The sequence below is a fragment of the Ischnura elegans genome, chromosome 8, assembly GCF_921293095.1.
Source record: "Ischnura elegans chromosome 8, ioIscEleg1.1, whole genome shotgun sequence".
NCBI lineage: Eukaryota > Metazoa > Arthropoda > Insecta > Odonata > Coenagrionidae > Ischnura > Ischnura elegans.
In genome coordinates this window covers 19,430,769-19,451,058 of record NC_060253.1, presented here as the reverse complement: position 1 = coordinate 19,451,058, position 20,290 = coordinate 19,430,769, and the positions used below count along the sequence as shown (strand labels likewise).

Sequence of the window (20,290 nt, the reverse complement as noted above, 5' to 3'; positions counted from 1 at the left end):
TGCCAAACAAGAGGTCGCGGGTTCGAGTCCCGCCTGGGTAGGTTTCCCCGATTTAGGGCATGGTCGTTTGTGTACGTTTAATTATTACATTTGTTGAACACCCCAGTGTAAAATGGCCAATAAGAGATGTATCCGGTGGTTTGAGAATAAAATAAAATAAAAATAAATTTCTTTGAAGAGTCCTTTGAGTAAATTTTTTTCACGACCAAAATATTTGAATTTTAAAATCAAAATAGAATAAAAAAATAGATAAAAAATATTCGAAAATATAATTATCTAGACGTTGGTAAGGAACCAAACATTTTTAAATGGATCTATTCTGAAGATGGACTAAAAAATATTTTATAATCTCTGTGGAAATCACCAACCCTTTGGAAGCATCGGAAATTACGAAGGAAAATACTATGCAAAAAAGTTGAGTGATTTGGTTCACATTCTATTTGATAATAGCATTATATCCATATGTTTGTATATTTTTCTTCTTCTTACCTATTATTTACGTATACATTTGTTTCAGTTCCATTTTACCACCGAGCGATTGCCTGCTAGTAATCATAAGTAGTTTATGAATAAATAAATTTTGAAGGTATACGAAAATATGATTTAAAATATTATTTTAAGTCACAGCATATGAACGATAAACCATCCCGTATATTTCTGGTAACCTGAAAGGTAGAAAGTGGAATAATTTGATGAGCTACTTTATGAGACTCGAAGGTCTCAATACAATTATCGTCGAAGGACAGGAGAATGGGGATAACATTTCAGGTGGGCCTTGGATGAAATGTATACAGGAGGTGGGAGGTGACGAATGAAGTCCACTTTTTGTGGAGGGACATCGTGGAACAACAGAACTAATGAATGACAAAGATATCGTATCTTTCACAATTTTATTAACAGAGTACTACACGTATTTCAATTTTTATATAATCATCGTCAGGCACTAATAGAAGCTAACAAAAAATTCCATTTCCGACAGATGCAATATAAATTCTGAAATAGTGGGAGGGGGATAAAAGATCAGAAATAAGAATGTGGGGGGGAGGAAAGAGGAAGGGCGCAGGTAAAATTTGGTGGGGGGGGTTTGGAGGAGGCAAAGGAACAAAGCTGAGATATTACATCACACAGACAATCAAAAACTCGGGACTTGCGTTGGGCCACAAGGTGAGGAAGCGGCGTTACATCAGTTGGGGATTACATCAGTTAGGGGATTACGTCTACCTTCGGGGGAGACCACCGAATCTCCCAGTGACCCCAGACCGCCCCTGGGTATCTGTTTAATTTTATTAGATAAATTACAGTTATTTAGAAAATGTAAAAAAAGGAAACCGTTCATTAAAAAAATACCACTGAAGATGGGTCGGTCGTGAGGGACCAGCAGACGTGATCAAATTATTTATGTATATTGGATTGATGAATGGGATCACTACGACGAACGGCACAATACCGCCAATACCAATAAGGTTCACGAGTGTATTCGGTGACCGGTCATTGAAGTCAGTGAGAGTTGTTCGTGACCATGAAAAGATATCCAGTCATTCAGAACCGAGGAGGATCGACCGCGAATGAAATTCTCTAACAAATAAGACACCTCGTACAATGGTGTTTTTTCCTTTGACGGGATTTAGTGACTAATGATGGAGTTCTATTCAGAAAATTATTATATATATTATTCATTTATAGGAAAGAATAAAATAGATGCAGGAATATTAAGTGACCAACGAAGGTGGAAATCTATATAGCTCCTGATTGATTCAGTTAGTGACCGACAATCGACAATTCGCGATTGACCTACGCAAGTGAATAGTGAACGGTGGACGGAATCACTGAATCGTTCGACTTGGCCCGTCTACGAATACAAATACCAGTAGGGATACATATGGGTGTTTCTAAAATTTATCAATTTCAATGTCTATATCTTTTGCTTCCTCAACGTGAACGCGTATGTGAAGGCCGCTGTCCATCCTCTTGCAGATATTCCCGACGGCCTCAAATCCTTCTCGACATTGACAGGTGTAATCTCCCATTTGGTTCATCTTGCACTCAGCAGCCGGATCAAGGCATCCGACAGAAGGGTTGCACGGACTTCCTACATCTGGAACGATAACGTAAAGAGGATATAAATCATTAGTTTGAGCAATGATAGGCGTTAAAACGCCATATACATGGCTAAAAAGAATAAATGAGGTTTCTTAAAAGAAAAAGCGGGATAAATTAATTTTTGTGAACACGCAAAGATCTTCTTATAAGAAGATATTCTTTTCCTATTGTATTTTATATATTGACTCGCAATATAAAAAAACTGGCTTGTTATATTTATTGGTAGTTGCAACTGATTTTTTTACGCTTGATTCTCGTTAAATCCTGGGGTAAATGTAGGATTAATGATGATTATAATGAGAATTTAAATTTCCTTCATACATATTTCTGATATAGATTTGTTTCACCCCTAATATCTCGATAAAATTGAAGTACAGAGATGTCAACTTATCAATTACTGAGATACTAGCAACTAGATATAAGTGATTCAATAGACATCAAATCATTTATATCTATTTGTCTGTAATAACCAGCTGAAAGCACTTTCTTTGGAAGTTTCTGTGGTAGTCAGTGGCGGAGCTGAGGGGGGGGGCTTAGATACTTTGGGGTGCTCCCCTCCCATTGGGCCGAAACATACACTAGATACAATCGAAGTGTTTGGCGGTTACCACTTTGCACAAAAGTGATCAATTATATTTTCCTACATATTTACCTACTTAAACGAATTGAGACACAAATTAGTTCTTAGCTTAGGGCCTATTTCACAAGATTTTGGTCTGTTACAATCCATTGGGGGGCTAGGTAGGGCTATTGCCCCTCCAATTTGGGTATCCAATTTATACTAGATAGAATCGTAATCTTAGCCCCCCCCCTTGTCCCAATCCTGGATCCACCACTGGTGGTGGTATGTGAGAAATGAATTGGAAATTAAGTCGCTGAGACTGGGAAGTTAAACATACTTGCTGCCATGTAAAGTTCTTTTTCATGAGTACCTAGATTTAAGGGCCATTAATAGCATATTTGCGTGCGCCTGTGAATTATTCCAACTCTCCGACATTCAGTACTTCCAATATTTTTTAAACAATTTTTGTTCTTTCCTGGCGAACAATAGAAGTGCAAATAGAAAATGTCTTAAGTTACGGAGAATGATTAAAATCGCTCACAAGGGTATTATGAAAGAACTACACTATCTTGAAACAAGAGACTAAGGAGCCGAAGTGACCCACTCGACATGATTTCATGACGTCATCAACTTATCTACAAAATGGTCGCAGTCGAAAATTTTCTGATGAAGAATATGATCTCAAAGTAGAAAACGAATCAAGATTCAGAAATGTGCTGTTATCTTTACTTTTTTCAAAACTCTATCACAATCAATGATTTAATGAAAATGATGGACCAGCCCATTCATCCAATGGATGGGTATTTGTGAATATTAGTTAGTATGAAGGGTCAAGAGCCATAACGATTATTGTCGTACTTTTAAATGTCATTTTCACAAGGGATTTCATACCCTCCGTTCCTCCATGGGGTATTTAACCTAAGTCATTGATTTTTTTCAACCCATATTCTTTATTAATGGAATATGCCTCAATACTTATAGAATTTCCTTTATTATTGATACCTGCATACATATGATTACATTGACTGTTAACATATTATTAAGATACATTTTTGCATTCAAGGGCGAATCTATCCCAATGCGGAATCTGCTCTCAGGCGGTAAATCTAATTATTCAATCAAGTCATTTACAAAAATTACCTCTCAAAATACCACCTTATATCCTGGGATAATATACAAAATCAAAATGCTACTATTTAAAACTAATTCCAACATAGAGCGCGTTGCTTAAGCCTGAATCACACGATCATTTTTTTTCGTCGCGAAAGTGATCATTATCGCGATCACTGCGCAAAATGATCGTCGCCGGCAATTGTTTTTCACGATCGCGATCGCGATGAGGATTCCCATCGCTATTTTTCATCACTCGTCCGGTCGCTTTTTCCGTCGCTAAAACCGTCACTAAAACCCCATATCAGCCAATCGGAACGCATTCCCCTATGGAGCGATTGCAGCGCAACGTTTGACAATCGTGGGAACGACATAAATAAACAAACACGCTATATGATTTCGTGATGTGGGTCCTATGACAACGAGCTGTGATATTGGAAATGATGCGAAAGGCGACGGCGGGAGTGACCGTGCGATTCAGAAAAATGATCACTAGAGCGATTGCTTTTCGCGACGGGAAAAGTGACCTCGATAGTGATCACTTTCGCGACGAAAAAAAATGGTCGTGTGATTCAGGCTTTAATTCCACATTATCTGTACGCATTATCATTAAATAAAATGTATTTCACCTCCTTCAGCGATTACCTTGTACGCAGTTCCTTCCCTCGCCGTCAGCATGGAAACCGTCGTTACACGTGCATTTCCCTTGGGCGTCGGTACCATTACACTTCAAACCAGGGACTTTTTCACAGCCTAAGTTATGGGTGCATGCACTGCCAATTATAGCATCACCTATAATTAGAAATAAAAATTCAACGTTATGTAACTTTAATTATCATTAGACACCCAAAGGGCTTCAAAATTTGGTTTCATTTAATCATTGCCGCCTTGTGTATAACAAGCGTTTGTCTTTGTTTTGAATTAATTACTTTTTAGGGATAATGAAAGTAAAAGCATATTTTGTGTTTATAATTTTGGCCAAATTTTCGTTATCAAATGCGCCTCAACTTCGGAAGTGAATAGCAATATTTACAACGTTTATTCAGTACAAGAATTTGATAAAGATAAAATAAAATAAAAGTTCATTTGCTTTAAGAATGATAGAAATAGATCAGGGAAAACCAATAAATAATAACTAATTAGGCTCCATAGTATATTTTTCAGGTGATGCAATATAGTTCATCCGCTCAAGTTTAGACTACAGTAATTGCTATAAACTTCAATGAAGGAGTAAAAACCAATGTCGAATATGGATTTTTCTTTTGAAAAATAATCCACTATATATGGTGAAGCAGATGGTAGAGCAGATTAGAAATAAAGACAAATAGAGCGAAGAGATTCACGGAAGTTTGGAACTGCCTTCTAAGATCCATCGTGATAACCTTTCTTCAACACACGATAGATCATTTTTCAAAAGGTAAAATAAAATTTTAAGACTTGTCAAAGCTAAATATTTTTACATACAGAAAAAGCTTTTTTTTCCTCTTTTACTGAAAGCATAAGAATGATCCATTGCTCTGATTACCATCGATATTGGAAAGTTAAAAATAAAATGTGAACATGAACAAAAACTTATTTTTATATATGTAGTTAATAGTATAATTATGGAAACAGAGTATATTTTTTGCGGGGAAATTCTTTATAACAACTCACATGACAGCTTTCATAGACTGAGTATACGGAAACGTAACCAATAGAAATTATGGAAAATTATCTTGATGTGGCGCCCTCACGAAGTGTAAGTTATTTATAAGAAAATGTAGCAAGTGAATCTGAAGCATTTAAAAAATCTATCCAAGGCTGACCTACCATAGCGTTTCTAACCTTCTTACCTGCAGCGCACCTATTATTGTGGTCGCCGCAGGGTTATAGATCCATTACTGCGCTCTGTCTTGCCTTTTATTTCTATGGTAGGTTCCTGATGGTAAACCGTATTAACCGTAAGAGCATTAAGCATTTGTCGTATTGCGGCTATTCAATTACTAATGAAGATTTATTACATAAATTGTGGATCTGATTATAATTCCCAATGGTTATAGCTTTAAGGTATGGGAACGAATTAAAATCGTGAGAAGCCATTGGCGAATATATTTAAACCTTCCAACCTGCTACAAAAGATCTTACTTGAAATACATTTTTAAATCGTTGCTTCATTTGAAAGTTATATTCTTGGTTTATACAATCCAGCGATTTGATCGATGGATTTTTCTTCGTCATAGGAAAACCCACTAAAATCGCTGCCACATTAATTGCGTATGCTTGGTTTCGCTAATAGTAGGGCCCCCTTCGCTTCTATTGCGTTGGGGTGTTTTTCCCTCGTCCCGTCCCTTCCGTCCCTTTCCTTTTCCAGAGGCGTCGACGGGCTCCCATAGCGGCGGCGCCTCTTTCCTTTTTCCTTCCTCTCCAGCCCCTCCCCGGGTGATCGGGCGTATAAGCCACTGGCTTGATTCCCGGCCCCGGTGCGTTGTATCCTTCGAAGGGTTCGCCCTGAACCCTCATACTCTCTTGGTTTATACTTACTAAACAAATTATTTTGCACATGCCACATGAAAAAATACGGAAAACGTCTCAACTGAAATTGTTTTCTAGCATCAACAGTACTCCCGCAAACGAGTCATTGGAGGGTACAAATATGGCCTGACTGGGAATTTTAGGCCGCATTTTTGCCCTTTTTCTCTGGAGTTTTTCCATCCACAACAGCACCGTTGCATTCGTCCGTTTTCTACCATGCGTTAATCTTCCTTCAACTCTTAATGACCTTCGGCCGGGCCCATTGGATCTCACAGGCACAGCGCAAGTTTTTTTTAAATTTCTTCGTGTCACTACGTGGCATAGACTTTGGACGCATACAGTAGCTTTTTTTTTGACAGTTTTCGCATTCATCCCGATAGATCAGTGGTGGATTATTCAGCATAATTAAGCCGTAATAAAGAAACAATAAAGCGATATAAAAGCATACGGCATAGAAAAATAAAAACACTAATCTTATAGAATTCACATGCTAAAATAAATAACATATAATAATACTTTGATGAGCCTAGTGAGCACTTTGAATCGTACCTTGCTGGATCGGTCCGGGGCCATGTGAGGGCATGTAAAGGGGTATGTACATAGCATGAAAGACATCATGAAAGTGTTCAACTACACTAATAATGGTGGATTTAACGTTAAATGTGTCCCCTTCAGCCATGCTAAGAGTTAATAATGTATTTTTTTTTAATTCTGTACCTGTCAGGCACATTGAGCATGAACTCAGCAAATCCAATATTGCGCAATATCTCACATTCCATGCTCACTCTACTTTACAAATCGCGTTAGCATGGTCTTCTTGACATTAATTCTCACACCAAATAATTTCGTCTTTATTTCACAGGTGAAATTAGAACTACATAGTCCTCTCTTGCAACTAACTTGATTCACAATCGCATACATCGGTGTCCTGGGAGGTGGTAAACACACCCATGGCGGCATTCGAACTCGCGAACTCTTGGTTGGCAGTCTGGGACTTTACCCTGGTGCCACAGAGGGCGCCACGGTAGACCATGGTCCTCCCAACTTTTGTGCAAGGCATCCAATTGAGCCTGCAGCCCTCTCGCTGACTGGCTAATCGACGTCTGATCATCTGCGAACCTCGCACATCATTCCTTCCACTTTTTCTCCAGCTTCCAACTCACGCACGCCTCTGTTACCATGTACTTAGCGTGCACGTTAATCAGGAGCGGCGAAAGAGGCCGGCCTTCCTTACGCCTCGCCAATGCTTGACAAATGCGATTCTCCACCTGCTTCGCTCTCTTCATCTACATCTACATCTAAATAATACCCGCAAGCCGCCTAAAAGGCGTGTGGCAGGGGGTGTTAGGACACCAGCCGTTTACAGCTAAAAAAAATTAAGTGCTCTAACGAAGTTGGGACTAGCGTTTATTGAAGTCCTTTATGGATCGGGGGAAAAACGAATTCCGATATCTATCCGTTCGGAAAAACATCTCTTTTAATTTACCGCTTCTGTCGGACCTGGAAATATAATGTGACTCTAATATTATGTTCACTGTGTCGCTCTTAAACATATCCATTCTCAATTGTTCAAGCAATCTAAGCCTATCGCGCAGCTTCCAAGTATCCAGCGGCTCCCAGCCTAATTCTCTTAACATCTGGGTAACACTGTCTGTACGCCCGTAGCAGTTTTTGAGGGAACGCGCAGCCTTCCTTTGTAATTTATTCAGTTCGCGGATTAAATCTTTCTGCACCGGATCCCATACGCTCGCTGCATAATCAAGGTGCGCTTGGACGAGAGCGAAATAGCACCTTTCTTTACTTTCTTTCTTACTTTCTCATCCGAAAATCTTCCCACAAAACGCTTGACGAATCCTAATTTCTTCGGGGCTATGCCGCAAATATTCTTTATATGTGTTCCCCACGTGAGGTTCGAGGTTATCGTGACTCCCAGGTACTTCAATTCGTCTGTTGCCTTTATGTTAATACCATCCACTGCATAAACATGGTTAGAGTTGGACAACTTCCGCAAGAAATGTACCGCCATGCATTTGCTCAGGTTAAGTTCGAGTCCCCACTCTTGGCTCCACAAATAAACGTTGTTTAGGTCAGATGATAGAATTTCATAGTCAGAGTGATCACTAATTACGCGATAGATGACAGCGTCGTCAGCAAATAAACGTATTTTACTGCTAATGCGGGAGCAGAGATCATTAATGTATATAATGAACAACAGGGGGCCGATTACGCTTCCTTGTGGAACACCTGATGTAACTTTTACAACATCAGAGCTAATTCCGTCAAGAACTACTTTTTGTTTACGATCTCTGAGAAAGTCGCGTACCCAGTTTGCAACTGTCCTGTTTAATCCGCATGACTGTAATTTGTATAAAAGTTTGTTGTGAGGTACAGTGTCGAAAGCTTTCTTAAAATCTAGGAATGGTGCGTCAACTTGTCTTATTGATTCGCCAGATTTTAAAACGTCGTGAAGAAAGAGCGCGATCTGAGCTTCGCATGATCTACCTTTTCGGAATCCGTGCTGACAGTCATGGAGGAAGTTACGTCTGTCTAAGAAAGTCATGATATTGCTAACGATGATATGCTCAAGTATCTTGCCTATAATCGATGTTAATTAAATCGGACGGTAGTTGCCTGGGTCATGTCTGTTTCCCTTTTTGAATATGGGTGTAACGCTTGCAATTTTCCAGTCTAGCGGTAACTTCCCTTCGGAGAGTGACTTCTTGAATATGATCTCTAAGTAAGGTGCGATCTGTGGAGCTAACTCCTTGAGGACACGCGCGGGGATTCCCTCCGGACCCGGAGATTTACTATTTTTAATCGATTGTAGTTGTTTAGCTATCCCATCACGTTGTATAGATATTTCTTCCATCGATTCGTCAGTATGTGGGATGTCTAGATTGAATTGAGTATCGTCAGTAGTGTATACACTTTCGAAGTGGGAATTTAAAGAGTTAGCTTTGTCGATATTCTCGGGGACAAGTTTACCATCTTTATCAAATAACGAATCTACGGTTGAATGTTTTCCCTCAAGGTCTCTCGCGTACGACCAAAATGATTTCGGATTTTCTTCGAGTAATTCTCCAAGTACTTTTTTCTTAAACTTTCGCATTGCAGTGCGCATTGATTTCTTGGTTATTGAGCGTTGTGCTGCGTAACTTTCTTTAGCTTCAAGTTCCTTCAATTTATTACGCGTCGTATCGGACTTTCTATACAAGTTGTATAGTTTTCTCTGTTTCCTAAGTTCCCTTCTGATGTCGTTTTTGTACCAACGAGGTTCCTTATTATCAAATTTCAGTTTTTGCGGAATATGTTCGTTGAACCCTTGGCACAGAATGTCTAAGAAGCTTTTCCTTTGTTACGTCTGTGCTTTGGTCCTTTGATGTAACTACGAATTTTTTGTAGGAGTCATTAAGCATTTCAACACAGTGGACGGCGTTAAACTCAGTCAGACGTGGAAAACGATTTTCCGAAAGAGGAGACGGCGAATAAGTTACCAACAAGGTTATTCGCTAGATAAGAAGAGTCCGCTCGCCGCTCAAGGACAGGGGTGAGAGTTCTGCTGACGTCAGCTCCGCCCTCCTCCCCCACTACTCCGGTGGATGGGGGAGGTTGGACGAGTATATTAATTGACCACCAATTTCCGTAATTTCATTCATCGCCTGATGATGCGTCCTGCAACGGTCGCGAAAGCTTGCACGACAAAGCGCAACACGCAGCTGCACGCGGAAGCCGTTAGTGACGAGTCATTAAGCATCTCGCCAAATTTTGTGAAGTTGCATTTTTCAAATAAGTAAATATTGCGTTTTGGTTTTACGGCTGACACTACATCAATTTTTAACGTTGCAAAGATTACTCTGTGGTCGCTCATACCGTCAATAATATCGAGTTGTTTTATCAACTTAGGATGGCTTTCTGTTAAAAGCTCAAATATCTTATTTCCTCTCGTAGGCTTGTCAACTACTTGGGCAAGAGAGTGATTTGCAAGTATGTTGAATAATACTTCGCTGATTTCTCTATTCCTTGAATTCGGTTTAACGGTATAAGTATCCCAATTTATGGATGGAAGATTAAAATCTCCCCCGATTCCTATTACACTTTTACTATCCCTCTGAGTAAATGCGGATATTTGATTTTCTAGAAGGTACATAATATCGACTTCGGAGTTTGGCGGTCTATAAAATGAGCAAACATGAATACTCCTTTTAATTCGTTGTTTAATTGTACACCATACGCTTTCTATTTCGTTGTCAATTATTTCGTGGGCGACGCTGTGTAAATGTGATTTAACTGCTATAAAAACTCCGCCACCTGTTCTATTGCGTCGATCGCATCTGTAAATTTTATATTCTGGAGGAAAAACTTCGCTGTCGCTTGATTCTTCCGTAAGCCAACTCTCTGTCCCCATGACCACGTCTGCGTTCTGAAAAATATGCTCGATTTCGGCGCGCTTGTTTTTTACGCTACGGCAATTAACTACAACAAGGTTAATGTCATACTTTGTAGTTAGAGTTTCGGTTGCTTCTTTTCCAAGGTTTTGTATACTCAGCGAGTGAATTTTATTGGCAGTATTGATAATGTTTGACAAGTTTTCTTTCTCTGGAGCAGGCGTTTTGGGAATAATAACGCTATTTTCCGGCGTAACCGCTTCTAAGCTTACTTTCTTGTATCTTTCGCATTGCGGATTTCCTCGGAGGCTACGTTTAGTTAAATCATTCATAGTCCCGCTAGATGACCTACCCTCTAGTCTAAAAAATACCTACAGTGCTCAAAAATCCTACGAGCCACCCGTTCCGACGCCTCTTTGGAATAATTCACCCCAGACGAATTGAGGGGAGCCTGGGCACAATCTAAGCACCGGCCGAAGATCTACGAACTCTGCCCCAATGGGTATTACAGTTTGTCGATCAATGCTATTTTTCCACAAAGTATTTATCGTTAGGGACAGTATCGAAGGTTTTTTCCAGAAATGTATTTCGCATGAACGGTTTTTTAACAAACATAATGTGCCGGTCCCAGCCATATTCATTGAACTCCGTCATGCACGTCCTTTCACCACAACCCCCTCCCGTGCTTCTCAACATTTTGATCTCTGTACCAGGGAGAGAATTTTTGTGTGGTTGAGTGAATGCTTAGCTTAAAGGGGAGATGAATGCGGTTATTTGATAGAAGGTGTACCGAGTAAAGTAGTCCTGCTCACGGACATCCAGTGTTTCCTTCCTTTTTTTTCTTCAAACCCGGGAAGTTTTTTTGGACGGGTATACAAAGCATGTGACGGAACTAGAGAGAGAAGATTAACTTTGAAAGACCACGTTTGGGAGAGCATACATTTGGGAAGCAGGAAGACAGAAAACTACGGTGTTGTGCATATCACCGAGAGGCAGAAGCAGAAGAAAGTGGTTCGAGAAGGAGAATGCTGGACTCATAAGTTCCTGTTTCCATTAATAAGTTCACAAGGGGAAAATTGAAGCAGCAACCAGGCCTTAGATCCGCGTCCCGCGTTGAGAGGCTGCAGCTATAGGAGAGCCTGCAGCTAGCTCAAATCCCTTCAGCACGTGGAACAGTATCTTAGTTAATTAAATCCTGCGTCTGAGAGTATGACCCTTCAGATAAGAGTCCGAACATATTCCCCGTTCATGTCAGACTTCTTTTGTTCAAGTGGCATTTGTGATCGCCCTGATATCATCATTGATTCACTCCCATTACTTATTACCACCGGTGTAGTATGACATTTGCGAAGAATTAAAAAAATTTCCGCGTAACGGGAAGGACTCTTGTACTTTCCATAGATCCCAAAGAAGACGTGGATCTTCTTCAACTGTTGTAAATTATGATCACATGTTTAAAATGAGTGCCGCTTCACGGTACAATCGATGGGGAGTGTTACTTTAATTTAATTGTTAATGATAGCAATTTAACGATTATTAAACTGTTTATCTTATTTTATTTCGTATCGTTGCTAACGCCTAATAACCTTCAATAATCATTCATCAGGGTTTTATTTTGCTGTGCATTTGTATTTTTCATGTCTCGCTTTCAGAAAAGAAACCGTCAATAATAATGGACAACATGATTACTTTTCTGTAAGTTCTCCTGTTTCCTCGAGATTTACACCCTTTTTATACCAACCTTACCCCTGCCAGTCGCCGAATCATTTACTGTTAACACGAAATAGCTTTATTTAGAGGGGTTAATGGTCAATCAAAGACCTCCAAAAAAATTAACTTCTGAAAAGTCACCCTTCCCGACAGTTGGCCCCGAAAGTACAAGAAAGGATCACCAGTTATCGCAAAGTATTATCTTATCAGAAGATGATATGTGTTTGATATGATTGGAAATAAATTTCATGAAGGAATAAATTTATGTACTGCGGGGGTTATTACACCGTGTCATAAGCAAACGAACACTGAAATCTAAATTTAGAAAGCATGGTGCAGGGTCAAGAAGGGGTTTTGTTTTCCAAAGTTCTAAACTGTGAATTTTCTCACCGCTGACACAGCCGAATGTTTCGTCGGCGTGATATCCGTGCGTGCATGTGCAGAATCCCGCCGCATCCTTGGAGCTACATTCTGTGTTTCCGCTGCATCCAGATCCGGCAGTGCAAATATCTCCGACTTTGGACGCAGGAACTGTAAGAACGAAGAAAATGTTTTTCCTGATTATAATACAGTAAATGAATGATTTGATGACAGTCGCGAAAATAGTTTTATTTGGATCACATTTCTTAACTGACAAGGAGACGTCGCCAAAGTGATGTTCAGGATCTGGATACGAATGTTATTTTCTGTAACTATATAGGTAAGGTAGAAAAGGTATCACGGCTTTCTTTCACGTAGGCCCGGGTTCGAGAGATATTCGCTTGTAAATACTTCGCGCAACATGACATCCCTTGAGTAATCGCCGTGGTAAGGCACAATTCGGAGTTTCGTTTAAAATTCATAAGTTGATATTAAATTTAAAAAATCGCGAAGTTACTAAATAAAACGAAGTGGGATAAAATGTAACAGTGATTTCAAAAATTAGAAGAGAGAAAAACACGGCCGTAGTTAAGAGGTAGCGATTACTCAAGGGAAGTCATGCTGCGCGAAATCTTTACAAGCAAATATCTTTTGAACCCGGCCGATGTGGAAGAATGCCGTGACAATTTTTCTCTCTTACCTATATAGTTTTAGTTAATAACATTCGCATGCAGATCCCGAACATCACTTTGGCTGTGTCTCCTTGTGAGTGGAAATTTTGCATGTTAAGTACTAGTTAGTATTTGGTCATGACACAATGAGGCGGAAAATTATAATTGGACGTGGTTTCAATCCGTACCGTATTTGCCTTCGTATTATATGTGTCATTAGTCTAAAATATCAGTCTGTTGAGGTAATTAAATGAATCCCTTGGCCTGTTAGAGAAAAAAAGAGAAAATCTCTAATTTATTTGATCACGAGTAGATTAAAATCGTGGTGCTTAGAATCGCGTAAGAGGAGATCAATTATGAGATCCTTCTGAATGGAAACCATTTATATTATTGTTATTAATGATGTCAGAAATTCAGATCGTTCCGTTGGGGTACGTAATTATGAAATGTAACTCGCCTTCCGTACAGGTGCTGCCAAAATCTCCTTGAAATCCTGCTGAGCATTTGCATTCTCCTTTGTCATTTGCACTGCTGCATTCGGAATGCGGGAGATGCTCGCACCCTACTCCGTTTTTGCATCGACTTCCGACCACTTCAGCACCTGAAAGAAAAGGAATGTTTTACTTAAAATGCAACTTCGTTTTGCCTTTTTCCTCGGATATTATTTGTCTACTTTCACTGCTGTCATGATAATCGTCATTCACTTTCCGAATCAGCTTAAACAGTGGTCTCCTGAGTACATGAAACGGAAGAAAACTATTGAATCGGGGGCTTCGTTTTATTTCTGAAGACGTCCACATGATGAGCTCGCCAACTTTTCTCGAATATGCGTACAATAATACGTCTGTGAACATTGCCTTCGTGTAACCATAAATGTGATGTAGCGGAAATGAACCAAATGACAACGTTACCCTTTCTACCGAAGAGTCGAAATCTTTCGTATGAAGGTGGATATTTGTTAAGGTAAAGCTTTTACGGCTGTAATTATGCATAGTTATTAATGGTATATCCGTAGCATTAGAATGCACTTCGCCGAGTTCATTGTGAAATTTGGCAATAATTTACGCACTTGTTGATCGTAGTATATTTTTGTTAAGTTTTTGTTGTTGGGGATAGTCACGAAAGTTTGTCAGAGATGTAAAAATCATGTGCATTATTTTTTTAATATCAGGTTTACTTTTCACATATATATGCTTGGGCAAACAAGGCAGAGATATCGTATTGGTTCCTGTGTCATAATACTGAGTGTAACAAGTGCGGCAGTTTGTATGAAAGGGTATTCTAATTGCCATGGGAATGGACGAATGTCATATTCAATTGGTGTGCATGTGTATGGTTTTTATCCTCGCAAATAACATCTCGATATCAATTATGTGAAAGTCCTCTTTTATGGTAGTTGATTGGCAGATATTAGGCTTATGGCAGTAGAATCATCGTGAATCATTTTCACAATCTCCGGAAAAGAAGGGCTTACACGTTATCGTGATGTATTTTCATGTCAGAAGATTGATGTGTGTTGGATAAAAAATCATGAAGGAATAGATTTAAGAACTGCAGGCGTAATTGCACCGTGTCGTAAGCGAACGTGCTCTCAAATCTTGGTGCAGAGTCAACGAGGAGATATGATTTCAAAAGTTCTAAACTGTGAATTTTCTCACCGCTGACACAGCTGAATGTTTCATCGGCGTGAAATCCGTCTGCGCACGTGCAAAAACCCTTCCCGACGTAGAGATTACATTCTGTGCGCTCGTTGCATCCAGCTCCGGCTGTGCATGGATCTCCGACACTTGACTGAGGACCTGTAAGAACGTAGAAAATGGTTTTTCTGATTATAATTGAGTACATGAATGATTTGATGATAGTCGGAAAAATAGTTTTATTTGGATCTTGATTTTTAACTGAGTGGTTATTTGGTAAGAGTGAAGCTAGTAAGTATTCGTTCATCACATGATGGGTCGGATAAGAGAAATGAAATTAGGCTCCAGTCCTAATCATATTTTCCTTTTTCTTATGAGTCCGATGAGAGAAATGGTTGGTCCATGTGCGTCCATCGTCTGAATATTATGCCTGAGGTACCTAATTTGCCTATTAAATTTGTTCGAATTTTGAGTTTTCTGACTCGAATAAAAGTGTCGTTAATTAAACAATACATTTTCTTGTCCCTTAGGCATAAATTTGAACCGTTTCGTCCTGTCTTCCTGCCTTCATCCCGACATGCCGATACGAGAAATATGAGGCTTTTGGCAAGGTAAACTAAATATTTGCTACTGTGATGCCCATGAAGTTCGCTGCATGCCTTCGCAAAACCTACAATTTCGACTTATTTCTGCAGTGGTTTTCGATTCAAAAACAGGAAAATGAATGAATACAGCGTAAATAGTACTTGAAAATTATTTCTGCAACTTGCAAATGCATTTTTATAACCTTTTACCGATATGTTGGATCCCAAATCCGGCCGATTGGGGAAAACTATTTAAGTTCCGATTGCTCGGTTTCTAAGCAAACACATAAGATGAATTTTCAGCTAGCATGGATATATTAAAGCTTCCTGGATGATAAATATATATTTAAAAAATTTCGTTACATAATTTTTTTATTCGCTTAATTATTTACCTGCTCGCTTCTACTCCACACATCGCGATAGTTACGAAGCAATCACTTTTTCAGAAGATCAGCCGCCATGAGGACTTGACCAAAAGTTAACTGTCGTATTATGCCTTCGTAAATCCCTCCTGAGTCAATTTGTCCTTTGAGAAGCTACTACAAAGCTCGACGAGGACGACGACGACTTCGATATTTTGCAAATCAAATAAAGCTCCACCGCTCTACTCTCTCAGCGAAGTAAATGGTGCACTGTGCGATAACGTCAGAATGCGTTTCAGGTCATGTGACTTCAAGCGATTTTCCAGCACTTTTAATCGGCATTTAATGAGGTTTGTGCAATATTAGGAGAGATTTGGCATATATATCTAGACTCGTGTGAAAAATTTCATTTCAATGAGACTTACTAGCATTATGAAAAAATTTCATACATGTTACACTTTGTTGACAGCCTCCCATCGCCAAGTCACGGCATCTTCACTGGTTTAATGTATCATTTAGACGGCCTATATTGCCACTGGATAGACCCATACCCCTTGGAATACCGCCGCTTTTTGTCCACGACTGCTTATTGGACAAGTAAACTCACTTATATCACAGCTAACCTCTATATGTAGAGGTTGACCCACCATCCGCAACCCTGTGGACGCACTCAGTGGCTTAAAGCTCAGCCGCGTGTTTGACGTTCTTATCTCATTCCCTGTTGCACTGAATTGATCGGCACGTTTACTAAAACCTTTCCAAGGGAGGTAGGATTGAACAAAAAAACGCGAAATATAGCGCTATTCCCTCCTGATTGTCATCGATTAGAATTTTCTTTGATGAGTTACATTTTTAATCGAACTATTCCTTTACTTCAGGCAGGCTGAACGATTAGTCTACGTTAGCATCCTTCTAGGATGCCATTGATTATTCAGAATCGCTAGTTGCAAAAAACAAACATCAGAATAAAGTGCCAAAGAGCGAACTCCATGTTATGTGAAAAAGCTGTCTTCAATTATCGAAAAACATGGATGACATGTAATTGTTGTCGTTATTATTATCAATATAGAACCGCAAAGGGTGACCATATGTTTGATGAATTGTTGCAATAAATAGTACAGCGTTTGCAAGGCTGTTGGGGGTCTTCCTTCATGCTGCATTCTGGTGATGGGGCACCCCCTGCCAAGCTCATTGGAGATGCTTTCAGGGTATTATGTTGACGTAGATGTATTTAGGATGAGGGTGGGGGGAAACTATTTGGACAGCCATTAGAGCATCTCTTTCACATTTTTTTCAATGAGGCTGACTTACCGTACAGGGACGTTTTCTTGAGAAAGCTGGAACACTCACCTTCTCGTGCAATTCCCCGGATGGAATAGCCTGATCCCAATTGCAGTGCCAATGCCGAGAAGATGGCAACGAATGCTAAACTTGCGGTCATCTTCATTTTATCCTCAGTTCAATGGCTGGTTCACCCTGTGAAAATGGAGAAGATTGAAGTGGTAAGTGCCACATAATATAAACATTTTTTACATGAAGTTGCATTGTACCTCTCCATCTACATACTCTGCAATCTGCCTAAAAAGACCTGTGGCAGGGGGTGTTACGGAACCAGCCGTTTATTAATAATAGGAAGAGCAAATGCTCAAACACGATAACGACTACCATTTAATAAAGTCCTTTATGGCTCGGGGGAAAACGAATTCCCATATCTATCGGTTCGGAAAAATATCCCTCTTAATTTATCGCTTCTGTCGGACGTGGAAATATAGCGGGGCTCAAAGATGATGTTCCCTATGTATTTCCTAAAGATATCTACTCTCAATCTGCTCAAGCAATCTAAGCATAGGATAAGATAAGTATTTTGTAGGAAACACGCAATTCAGGAAAGTATTCATTTTTAGTTAGCGTAGAAAATAATAAATATTCAGGTCACGTTATTAAAATTCGAGCCGTAAAACTACCATCGTAAATAGATAAAATTTAAATGCTTAAAAATGAATTCCAGTGAGTTCACATAAATCTAGTAAATATAAATATTGTCCACCTGAGCCACTGGCTCGTCTAGAGAAGAAACTTTTTAGATCAAATTCATCAGAAGAGGGATACTTGGATGTGGTAATTGCCAGTATGTGGCCATAGCGGCCATAATGGTTTATCATGTTCTTAAATGACATTTCAGTTGATGATGATGCTATGAGTATAAATCTTGTTTGAAGTATTATATGAATGAAAAACTGACATTCTTTTCATTTCGAAGGACAAGGAAGGAACTACTGATCCAAAAATTCTAAATTTGACTTAATTGTGCCATTAATAAAACAAAACCTGTTGCTTATCATCGTTGTTACTCATAATAAGCGTGATTGCAGTTGCGTCTTTGTTAAACCAGTGCAACGTCATGTATTGTCGGCTATTGACTTAATACATAATTTGTTGGTATTCCGTAAAAACCTAAGCAGATGGCATTAAGCTTACAAAGATCCTGTCATAGTAAGTTTTGACTACAACTGGTGACAGTGCAGTGTTTATCCGCGAAGGAAGTGGACGCATTGCACTGCAACTAATTATCTTCGTTTAGTTAAGAAGGAAAGATTACGAGCGAACTATGAAATAAGTATCATCATATTAATTAAATAGAAATACGTCTAGGTATTGAGCTATGGTCAATGGTTAATAGAATGATGTCTTGGCTGGGTGGTGTGTTAATTTATGATAACTGACTAATTGAACAGAGAATTTTATTGTTAACTGGCATCTAAGAATAGAGAAAAAATTAAAACTTCCAAGTAGAAGACGCCGGCGATAAACCGGTCTCACTGTCCCTCATTTCGCTGTTAAAAATGGCTAAAACAGCTACCTAACCATAGAGGGCGTCGCAGAGGGTTGTTTAGAGAACCTGAAAAACTATTTTTTTTTAATCGAGGTACCATCTGACGTAATGTGAAACATACTATGAAAGCACAATCTGCGATGATTAGGCAGGATATCGAAAATTAGTGTTTCTGTCTGCTGTGTGTTTCTACATTTTTTCCTGCCCTACCCTGAGATTTTGGAGTTCAGTAGCCTACGTATCCGCCTTCGTAAACTCTGCCCTCATCCATTGAAACCAACTACTGTTGAAAGCTTTTGACTGAGTGTGGAGGCGTCTTTCCTCTGCGTCTAGAAGGGTGGAGTTACATACAGTCTCATTATGTTGGGGAAAGTTTCACGTTCGCCTATTTTGAGGAGATGTGGTGGTGGGAGGAATATCTTCTGCCATTTGAGGGCTTATTTAATGCTACCTGAGACGGTCTCAACTTCCATAGTTACATGTTTAAAAATCCTATTTTTAAATGGAGGGCCGACATTTCTTTGGGGAATTGGTAAATGCAAACGTGGGTAATAAGGACATTCTGTGTCTCTCACATTGGGATTGGTGCGTTGTACAGACAGAATGAATGGCCAATGACTGTAATTTCTGCTTCCACTGTAAGTTTATATGATTTGGCGATTATTATAGATAACTGATATCTGCAGGCTTTACTTTGTGAAACTTCTCCATATTGGAAATAAAGAAATAAAACTTTGTAAGGTTCACGATTGTTTAATAATGGGCACGACCCGGGTTTCGTAACTTGGTTACATACTGACTAAGTTTTATTTATTTATTTCCGATTATTATAGAGTTTTAGAAATAAATATACCAGCCGTAACCATATCGTATATAAGTTGATGACGTCACGTGCTAATGTCGAGCGGATAAATAAATAAGAATAGGGAGGACAGATACAGGGCGATAGTTCATTACATCGTCTTTTATGCTGGATTTTAAAATGGGAGTAACAAGTGCTGTTTTCCAGGTTGAAGGAAATGATTCCGCTGAAAAGAATCGGTTGAATAATTTGTGGAGAGTATCAGCGGTTCGGTGCAGAAAGAGTAAGCCGAGGCCGTCGGCTCCAGTGGCTTTGTTGAGATCGCTCAGCCCCCGAGAAAGGCCCTTGGTCTGATTTAACGATGGATGTTATTCGGGCTGATTTCCCCTTCGAGTTCAAGAGTGACGAGACTACCTAGCTTTCTTTCTTGATCAAAGTAGTACCGTTTTCTCATTAGTGTATGTTTCGTCACGTCATATAACTTCTGCGGTTTGACATCCTGCCGGGTAGGCACGCCTCTTGACACTCTCACAGGTGGAAAATCTTAAGGGATACTACGCTTTTCTATTCATCCTCTCGGTGAAAACCTTTTTAGTGGGGTTTGCGTTCATAAGGCAAGTCTTTGCACGTAAATACACACACAACGATCTATGCTGTAGAACG

The 20,290-nt window shown here is 39.4% G+C and overlaps 1 protein-coding gene across 1 annotated transcript in view; it reads right to left on the bottom strand.

Moving 5' to 3' along the window:
• Positions 1-876: 876 nt before the first annotated feature.
• Positions 877-20,290, bottom strand: part of LOC124163881 (cell death abnormality protein 1-like) — an 85,510-nt gene continuing 66,096 nt past the window's right edge. The window contains exons 13-14 of the mRNA XM_046540986.1: positions 4,418-4,564; positions 877-2,095 (exon numbers count right to left, since the gene is read on the bottom strand). Of these exons, the coding sequence (XP_046396942.1) occupies positions 1,890-2,095; positions 4,418-4,564 (353 nt within the window). The 3' untranslated portion in view covers positions 877-1,889. The remainder of the gene's footprint in view (positions 2,096-4,417; positions 4,565-20,290) is intronic.